Genomic DNA, 10798 nt, shown 5'->3' with positions numbered 1-10798 from the left:
TTGATAGACTATTAACGTGCGCCTATACCTGTACGACACGTACAACTTTTCACATCTAGTAAACAGCTAACCGGATCTTTGGGTTTTTAGTGGTTCGTTCGGAGTCCGTTCTTGTAGGCCGTTCAATAAGCGAAAAAATAAATATGACAGCTCGATGCGTTTTAAACGGTTTGGCGTTTCTCGTGTTGTGCAACAGTATGCTGCTATTCGATTCCACCGCGGCAGACCCTGTGCACCAGATAGCCAAACTCTTTAGTCATCCGGCGTGGCTAGGTTTGAGTCCACTGGAAATCCTCGACGACAGTGGACGGTACCAAGGGATAGATGTGCTCGGATTACGGGATACGGTAACGGTGACAAACGTAGATGCTAAAATCTGGCAAGCCCGTCGCTTCCTGAGTTGTCAGTACACTATTGTCTATCTAACGTACGAAAAGTATTTGTACGCCCTTGGCAAAACATGCAACGGATTTTACGATTTAAGTCCCGGCAAACGGGATTGTCTGCAAAAGTTTATGCACCTATTAGATCCAGAAATTTTAGTGTCGCGCATGCAAAGTGCACTATTATTTTTGACTTCGTTATCTCAGCAAGCCGCGTTCGACGACGACGTTTTCCTTCATTTACTGACAAGGTTCGGCAAATTGTATGAAGAACTCAAAAAAAATGACGAAGACCAATTCCGATACAAAAATCGTTTACAATTAACATTCGATAAGCTGGACGATCTAAGAACGAGCGCTATTGAATTTTTCCAGAACCGCTGTGGTCCGAAGGCGCATTTAAAAGAACAGAAATTCGGCAGTTCCACGTACAGCTGGGTCAACGATATAATACACGTAATATGTTGCGAAACGCAAAACATCGTCTACCAAGTTATAAAAATATACACTATGGCCAACTACGCAATAGACGAGTTATTGATATTGAATTACACTCTGCTAGGTTTCGATTTCAACGCGCAATTAAACGCTACTGTATTGATCGAAAATCATGACTCTGCAAAACGAGTTATGCAAACAAATCTGTTGTTTACAAACACTGGCGCCTGGTCACGTCACTTGGGCGACTTGAGCATTAAGGTGGACTCCAGGGAATACGGCGTTAAAGACCTTTTGGCCACGGAAATCGACGAGGCTAATGTAGACCGGAAAGTCCGTCACGTCTACGATTTGATGAGCTGTTACTACGTTGAAATACTAAAACAGTTACTGTCGTACAACAAGGCTATAGCACGATTTTTCGACTCGGGCAGCGCCAAAGACAAATTTGTCTTTCTCGAATCATTCGTGCAAACGGTCAAAAAGAGCTATCCGGTTATAAGGTACATGAAAGACGCCGTTTTGTATGTTCAACGATTATCCCCTCAGACCTCGGACTTGCACTTCGTGAAAATTCTAAACTTCTACAAGAGTTATCTTGAAATACTAATTTTCCATGAGATAGACTTTCGTGTTGTAAAGACGAAGGAGACCGTGTATTTAGACGACAAGTTACTTGAGCAAATGTCAATTATCCTGGACAAGTTGTTAAAAATTGAAAACGAACTCGACACATACAGTCGGACGTCTTGCGTAGTACCGTCCGAAAGCACACAGAAAGAGGTTCTCGAAAACTCGCGTGAAGCTATTGAGAATCGACTCGATGGAAAAATCAATTGGTTTTTAGACACTGTGTTTCCGGAATTAGGGCTAACGCTTACAACGTTAGCATAACACGTTTTCAAGTCCGGTTACAACAAAGAAGTGAGAAAATTCGGGCTAAAACAATAACTGGAAAATATTTAACATAACAATTAATATTTACAACAATAAAATAAAATAATTCAAATCATTATAATCCGAGTGTAACATAATATTATTTAATTGAACACAATAAAATGATTTTATTAAATTCAACAATAATTTGAGCGCATTTTTTTTTATCATTGATGCGATACTGGAGAGGTATTGAATTTGTCAGAATTTGTTTTTTTTTGCTGTAGCACCTCCAAACATCCGAAATCATATGCAGCTGGTACTTTAGTCGGTTATAAGAAAAAAAGAGGCAACTCCTTTGTCCTAAGAACCGAGAAAACCCGAAAAATATAACTGATTGGTAAATAATTAAGTCACTGTATCAATAGCAGGTCATTGGTTTTATCGTGTTTAAATGGACATATTGTTCATCTGATCATGTCAATATAAAGTGGATCTAAATAGATAGAAATTGATATAATACTATGCCAGTCATGACCATGACTTTTTGTAAAACGTTAACATTCAGTTTTACTTGTTTGTACAAATAAAAGTATAATTAATACTGAGTAGTTCCATGTATAATTCACTTTGTTATGTTATGATAAATGACACTAAAACTAAAGAGAATCTAAATAAACTGATAATACAAACAACTTTTATATGGGAAAAAACTATGATAGTACTATATTAACTGATAGTTTATTTGCTAGTGATTTATGACATTTGGTTATAATAGTTAAGGAAGACTTGTGATCTCTCACTCCCTAATTTGCTCAGACCTCACTATGCTAGCTCATTAAAAAATAATTATATCTATATATTTTATAAATTTAATTTTAATAAATAAGTACTGACATATGTTATATTGAATTAACTTTTAAATTAAGCATGTTTGTTTTGAAAAATATTAAATACCTATTGAATTCATTAATCTTTATTCCTGAAAGTGATGGAACATTTTTCTTTAGGTATTTGTTTTTTTTTAACGTTAGTTTTTGGAATTAAAATTGGACCTAAAGTAACATTTGTCATAGATGTACAAAGATGTTACCTAAGATGTAACGAAAGTGCAGTAAAAATATATTACATGTAAAATTGGTTTTGTATTCTAACAGAAAGATAATTTTCTAGGACAAAAAATACCGTGGAAATTTGAAAACAACAATATGCATAATGTTATAAAGACTAATGTAGTATGTATATCAAACGGAAAAAAAATTGTTTTTCTGTGAAATATTTTCATATTTGAGACATTTGTACAAATAAGAACACTTACAACGACGACAACAGCAGAAAACACAAAAAAAAATTTCGTTTTAACAGAAATTCAATACAAATTCAATTTAAACCTATATAAAATATCTGTTTACACTTCATGTAGCAAACTGAGAAAAATTTACAATAATATACGGTTTTGATGATAAACCCCAAAATCCAAAAACATTATAAGCAGCATGGTGCATTGTAAGAAAAATCAAAATGCTACAAATAAAATATGCTTTTTAACGAATAATAGAGAATATTTTAGTACATTTTTTTTTCTAGGACCATAATTTTAAAAAATAACCAATATAACCTATTAAATAATAACGTACAAGAGAACTGGGACTGATAAATTATTCAGTCATCATAAAAATATGAAAAGCAGTATAATAATTATTATATGCCTTAATAATTGGACACTGCCGTTGGATGGAATAAAAAATAAACCGATACTAAACAAGTGTCCTATTTTGTTCCTGTAATATTGTCGTACAGTTGATGGAATTAAAACAAATTCATTACATGATTTTTTTTTTTATACTTTAGTTTGAAATCGAAATTAAGATTTTGCGAAAAATTACGTTTACCATTGTCCTTAATAACAATGGCAGGTAACGCTCTCTTAATTTTGCCTTAAGATTAACTTGTTTTGTTTAGTATTTTTGTGTGCAATTACTGACTGGTCTATAGATGGCGTTAAGAGCGTCTTGTACTACCAAGCGTTGTACTTTGGTTCCATTGATATAAGTGTCGTTTCCAGTCCTGTATTATAGTCCGTGGTTCACACTGTGTTTAGTGTGAAAACTGATAATTGATAAGCCTATTAACTGGTGGACGATAATAAAGATTAAAAATATTTTGACCATTTAATCTTTCTATTAGTCTATAAAAAAAATAATTCTACTCGTAGCATGTTTGTTAATGATATAGCCCTAATTTGAATTTCGAGGATTATAATTTATAACATACATGTTTTTATAATTTAACATTAGTAACTTATGGTATTCAATTGAATGATAAATGATTTGATGTAACTTGAACATTGAAAACTAAAATTTTGGCGGGTACTCGAAACTCGAAAGATGATAAGTGATAACTATGATTTATGATAAAAATGTTTAAATGATTATAGCATATTTTTTCGGTAGAAACGGCATATTTATTGAACGCGCAGCTGGCAACACTGGTTAAATTAAATGTATCGCCATAGGAACAATTTGCTTACATTATTGTTGCTACGGGTGAGTCGGGTCCAATTCGCGAAAACCGTTAGTTTTAATAACTTGGTCGAATTCTGTGATAATATCTAACATATTATTTCGTTTCAATTTGCGTTACAATTGAGTTTGATTGACTTGCCAGTAGTTAAGTTATTATAATTTGTAAGTGACGGCCCTGGACAGTGGTTTACGGTTCTACGTTGCGTGAGTACCTACCGTTTTGTATTTCGAATTTATTTACACTATTACCGTGTTTGCTGTCTTCCACTGACTTAGAACACTGATTGTAAATAAATGGAATCATAACCTATATTATGTGTTTGCTTATTACTTATTTATTATATAAATTATTTACTCAGAGTTGAGTCGAGTGACACGAGATCAACGCCACCGTAAATTAATCTAGTCGGCAAAATGGTCTATCGTCTAGCTTTAATCTTTATCGTGTTAGCATCATACCTACAAGTCATACTTGTAGTTTTGTGTTATGCATCTAATTTAAATAAATTAAAATCAGGCAATTTGTTGTGTTTGATTGTAAACTTTTTATTTTACCTTGTCTTTTTAATAGAAAATTAATTGTATTTTGTAACTTATAAATGTTTTAGGTAAGCTAATTTTACAATTAGTTAACAACCAGACATAGAAAAAGTATATCTATAATCTTTATACAAGTAAAACAATTATGGAAGTTAGTATGCAAAAACACTTCGAAAGAATGTATCAATTCTATAAGTAAGTCATTAATTGAATAGTTTTGTACAAGTATTATTTATTACCGTTTAACGTTTGTATTTTAATTGTAACCTTTTATTTAATATAGCTAAGTCCTGGGGTATAGGTATGCACTTTTTACTTTAAAATTTACAGGGTGATAATTTTATAGTGAACCACTCAATATCAGAATTAGTATTAAAACAAAACCAATATCACAAACTTATATCCGATAAAACCGTTAGTACATATTATCTACCTAAGTATTATTTATTTTTAATGTTTGTATTTTTATTGGGCCCTTTCAAATACTATAGCGAAGTCCTGGGGTGTAGGTTTGCACTTTTTACATTAATATATAGAAGATGATCATTTTATCGTGAACCATTCAATATCTCATAGGGTTTAATAAGAAATTAGTATTTAGTAATTCTAGTATCGGCCCATCCCTAGTTTTTATACAAAGTGATCTTAATTTTTCACAATTTTTTTTTGTTTTTCCCTTCTAACCTCTTTTTTTTTTTATGGCTTCTTTTGAAACTTAAATAGTAATGCTATGATTTCATTATCTTTTTAAATTAACAGGGGAAGTACGGGTGGTCAAAATCATTTGACCAGTCAAAATTTTTAGTACATTGTTCTCAATTTAAAAAGTTAATGAAATGTATGCATAACCATTTAAGTTTCAAAATTTGCAAGTAGAAAACAAAGACATTTGTGAAACATTAAGATCACTTTGTATAAACACATTTTTAAGGGGCCTCTACATCTGCGTTTTTTTAGTCGAAAACAACTCATTCTAATTCAAACGTACTGTTCCTAAGAATACTCCGATTTAGGTTTTGAAAAAATATTTGTATTCTTCAAAACATTTTGAAGGCATCGGTCGTGGCACAATTTTAAAATTATTTTTAGTTAATTAATTATTTCAGTTTAAAAAAGTTAAAAAATTGCATTTTTTTACATTGAAATAATTGTTTCTATACTGGAAACGACACTCATATCAATGGAACCAAAGTACAACGCTTGGTAGTACAAGACGCTCTTAACGCCATCTATAGATCAGTCAGTAATTGCACACAAAAATACTAAACAAAACAAGTTTAATATCTTAAGGCAAAATTAAGAGAGCGTTACCTGCCATTGTTATTAAGGACAATGGTAAACGTAATTTTTCGCAAAATCTTAATTTCGATTTCAAACTAAAGTATAAAAAAAAAATCATGTTATGAATTTGTTTTAATTCCATCAACTGTACGACAATATTACAGGAACAAAATAGGACACTTGTTGTTTAGTATCGGTTTAAAAATTGCATTTTTTTACATTGAAATAATTAATTAACTGAAATTAATTTTAAAATTGTGCCACGACCGATGCCTTGAAAATGTTGTGAAGAATTCAAATGTTTTTTAAAAATTTAAATCGAAGTATTTTTAAGGACAGTATGTTTGAAGTAGAATGATGTATTAAAGTGAAATTTCAATTTCAAATTTTGTGGTTTCAAACAGTTTATTGACTTGTGCCTGCGAGTGCGTGACATTCCTTATCGACCGCTATCGTCGTCGTCGCATGGCACCCGCAAATTGCAGATAAGGATATTATTTTTAGATATTTTGTCATGTTCGGTGTATAACAAAATACTATTAAAACGAGAATCATTGGCAGGGCATTGCAATTTATACTGAATTGTAAAAATGATCGTTTTTCTACAATTAAGACTAGCGTTGTTGATGTTATCCATCGTCAGGTCGTCTTATACTCACACAATTCATATTATATTTTTATATAATTTATATTTCATATAATAATGAATAATAAGTCTACTAGGAAGTATTAACCTAAGTATAGAAAACCCTTATCTCGCAGGATAAAGAATAAAGGGAATTTAAATTCGCTGAATAAAAAAAACTGTCCAGAGAGAAGTTAGATCATGCTCCGTGAGTTACATAATATTATGTCTTGATGATTAAAACGAGTCCTTATGTATTATATTTTTAAGAACGGCATATTTTACCAAAAAAACAATTTTTCGAAGCTATTGTAGCTTCGATGCGTAGTTGAGAAGGTATTGTGTTTACAATGATGTGTTTTTATTTGTATTTATTTTTGTTTTTTGTGTCTGGACGTATCTACTATGCCGTTAACCGATTTCTTCATGTACTTACTTTATATATTAGAAATCTAATCTAAAAGTTAGTTTCTTGGGGCAAAATTTTTGAAAGTTCACCTCTTCCCCTTCAAAATTGGGAAAACACATAAAAATGTACATATTACATATTTATTATAACTTTTTTTAAAAATAGTCGATTTTGTTCCGAATTTCTATGGAATATTCTTCGGATAAAGTACTATACAACGTAAACGGAAAAACGTTGACAAACCAAAAAAATATCTTTATATATTAAAATTGTATTAATTTGTTATTATAGTTATAATTAAAATCTTCATCAATAACTGCTAGTCTGTTGTGTTATTATATTTGTCAAAAGTAAGTAAGTAAACTCGTAATTTTTAATGTCTAGTAATAATCGTTATCTTCGTGCTTCTGTTTGTCAGTGTATAAACTCCTACAGAAATAATATAAATGCGACCCCAGATACAATTAAAGTAATATCATTTACCTGTCCGCGCGTTAGGCGATCAAATTTTAGATAGTATGCAATCAATAATAGTAAGTTATTATCTTGTTATCGCACTTTCGCGGTCGCGACTCCGTATACGGAGAATTATGATGTATATATATTATATACATAAAATTGCTCACCAACACTAATGTTCATTTACGAGTAAACAGTTACTAACACAGTGACAAAATGTTTTTTTGAAATTGCCTATACAATACTCCTTAATAAATGCTGGTGTAGAGGCCCCTTAAAAAAAAAAAAACTAAATTTCTTATTAAACCCTGTGAGATATTGAGTGGTTCATGATAAAATTATCACACTATATGTATAAAAACATTTTTTTTTAAATTTCGGGTTTAAAATAACCCGTTATTTTCTTCAAAAAACCCGCCTTGCGCGGAATAATTTTACAAAGGTTGTAAAGACTGTAATCAAAACTAAGAAACCAAATGTTCACATAATATAGACAACAACATTGTCTGTGTTCTACCATCTCCCTTATTTTTAAATCACTGTCAAGGATGCTGTGATAAATAATTTAACTACTAACAAAGAGTCCTAACTACTGAACTCATAGTTACACATCACAGTTTTTTAACCTTTAGGTTAAGAATTTGTAAAAAATTGCCTATACTTTACTCCTTAAAAATGGGCGGTGTGGCGTCCTTTTAAATACTTTTACTATTATTACATTAGGTGGATAAATTATTTAAGAATGTACTTCATTTGTAAATTAAAAAAACAAATGGTATTAATTGAATTTTAATATCTTATTATTCAGATCTTTCATTTCACTTTGGCTATTTCAAGTTTTTTAATAATAAAATCATATAGTTATTTATAACTACTAATGAAAATAAATACATTAATACGGATTCCTTTTTTTTAGGGACAAAGAACTTTGTGATATAACCTTAGTTACCAATGAAGGCTTAAAAATAGAAGCACACAGAAATATATTGGCCTCTGCGAGTCATGTATTTTATACAATGTTCATTGGAAAGTTTAGAGAAAGAGTCGAAAATGAGATTCTTATAAAAGAAATAGATTCTGAAATTTTAGAATTGGTGGTCAAATTTGCATATACTTTTAAACTGGATATCAAAGAAAACAATTGTGTGGTAGAAAATATGCAATAGTATTTACAATTTATAAAATATTTTTTAATTATTTGTTGTTACATTTTTTAGAAACTGTTGATAGCTGCTGATATGTATGGTTTAAAATATATACAAGAGTTATGTTTTCAATATATTAGAGAAAACATAAATTACACAAATCTTGTTAGTTTTATGAAAACTTCTAAATTAATATCAGACGAAAAGATTTACAATTTTTGTTGGTCATATTTTTTAACCCACTTCATGTGAGTAATCGGTTGCAACAATGATCGCAAATTTTTTTTTAAATAATCAAATAATAAAACATAGATTTTTTTTAGTACAATTGTAAATTCGGATAAAGCATTAGAAACACTTTATGACTTTGAGTTTGATGATGTTGTCGTGTTTATTGCGCATGATAATTTAGTAATTGATTCTGAGGAAAAGGTATAATTATTGTACCTTATAAAGAAATAAAAAAAAATGACTTATTTTTATGTTTGTTCTTTTGCAATTATTTAATAATAATTTTTGAGTTTATTTTAGGTATTTGATTTTATCATAGGTTGGATACGCTATAACATAGATGAACGTAATGACTTGTTATCGGTTCTTATGAAATATTTACGTTTGCCTTTAATTTCAAAAAAAAGACTACAAAGGATTTATGATGAACCATTAGTGAGAAATAATAATGATGGTATGTATATATGTTGTTGATATTCTAATCAAGGCTGCATTTAATCTAAATTTTTGCCCTTTACTTGTACATACAATAGCACCTTTAGGTGATATATAACCATTGAACCGACCACGAAGAGCATTTGGTGTTTGTACTTACAAACAGTATGGACCGAAATTACTGAACCAATGCCCATGCTCGCCCGAAACAGTATTTAATAACAAATTATATGTTGTAAGTAAACACAATTTAACTCTAAATGCCATGCCTAACTACTAAACAAGTTTATAATGATATGTTATTATTTGTAATACAAAAATAATTGTAAAATATTCATTTAACTAGCTTTTATTGTTTGTAATCGTTTTAATGTAGTTTTATTGTTTTGTGTAGTTTGGTGGACTTAGTGGGCGTAATCATAGTTCTCTTGCATCTGTAGAACACTATGATTTTGAACAGAAACACTGGGAACAACTCGATCCTATGCCGATATGTAATTATGGCATGGGCATATCGAGAAAAGACAGAGTCATTTATCTCATTGGTGGTTTTAACGCTCCTCGACGAGTTTTTAAATTCGACTTGCAACATTTCAAATGGGATGAAATACCTAAAATGATGAACATGGAATGTGATGAAGATTGCTCAGGTCTGTATGTATTTCATCGAGTATACAATTCATTTTTTTACTCATAAATATTATAAAATGCAGGTGTTGGTGTCATGAAAAACGACCTATTCGTGTTTGCAAATAATGGAGGAAGACTTCATTATGAAAGATATGACAGAGGAAAAAATCAATGGCAATTGTTTAACAGGGTACGAACGTCATCATCTCCAACAAGTCATATCATTACATTTAATGATATTTTTCTTAAATCCTGTGGTATTCAATTATAGTACTATTTTTTTTAAAATAATATCTTTTTGTGAACTCAATTTAAATTGTCTTAAAATCATTTACACATTTTGTGGTTGATGATTCATTTACCATGATAATAATCAGGAGCATAAAGTTATCATAATATAGGTAATGTTATTGTAAGTAAAAAGATTAAAAATTGTTGTGTAAACATTTGTTACTGAAAAATTTGGTAATAAGCTTTTAACCGTTGATTTAACTTAAGTTGAATTTTTTTTAAAGTAACTTTACTTGCTCGAGTTAATTTTTTATAATTTAAGAATGTAGCTAGTGCAACTTTAACTAGATAAAAACAAGTATCTTTGCCCAACTGTGCCTAAAAATAAATAGGCAGAAAGCGAGGAAAGAAATGTTTAAATGTTATAACTTAATTAAAAAATTTTAATGTTTTGTCGGTTACTTAAAACCTTTCTTCTATAATAGCTCACGCTTTTTCGATACATCGTCATTTTTCTATTAAATTTAAATTAAGCTCTTATTTAGAAAACTATATTATCAAATACTACTTGATAGCTAATTTAACTTCAA

The 10798-nt window shown here is 30.2% G+C and overlaps 1 protein-coding gene across 1 annotated transcript; it reads left to right on the top strand.

The window, feature by feature from the left end:
• The first annotated feature begins 4907 nt into the window (after positions 1–4907).
• On the top strand, positions 4908–10248 carry LOC126840777 (kelch-like protein 20). The gene is made up of 6 exons (XM_050577129.1): positions 4908–4957; positions 8453–8701; positions 9005–9113; positions 9213–9366; positions 9788–9997; positions 10061–10248. Exons 1-6 carry the CDS (start codon positions 4908–4910, stop codon positions 10246–10248), a joined length of 960 nt encoding a protein of 319 aa, XP_050433086.1.
• Positions 10249–10798: the final 550 nt, after the last annotated feature.

This window comes from Adelges cooleyi, unplaced genomic scaffold, assembly GCF_023614345.1.
Source record: "Adelges cooleyi isolate 19-005CV unplaced genomic scaffold, UGA_ACOO_1.1 ACOO_flye_CR_arks_rails_tigmint_CR_PRNA_0, whole genome shotgun sequence".
In the NCBI taxonomy this organism is placed as follows: domain Eukaryota; kingdom Metazoa; phylum Arthropoda; class Insecta; order Hemiptera; family Adelgidae; genus Adelges; species Adelges cooleyi.
This window is presented reverse-complemented; position numbering and strand designations above follow the sequence as displayed.

Excerpts from the sequence above, each read along its gene's own strand:
- LOC126840777 (XM_050577129.1), top strand. The coding sequence starts at position 4,908 with ATGGAAGTTAGTATGCAAAAACACTTCGAAAGAATGTATCAATTCTAT. Across the intron at positions 8,702-9,004 it reads GTGGTAGAAAATATGCAATA|TACAATTGTAAATTCGGATA; the intron begins GTATTTACAATT and ends GATTTTTTTTAG. Across the intron at positions 9,367-9,787 it reads AGTGAGAAATAATAATGATG|AACACTATGATTTTGAACAG; the intron begins GTATGTATATAT and ends TTGCATCTGTAG.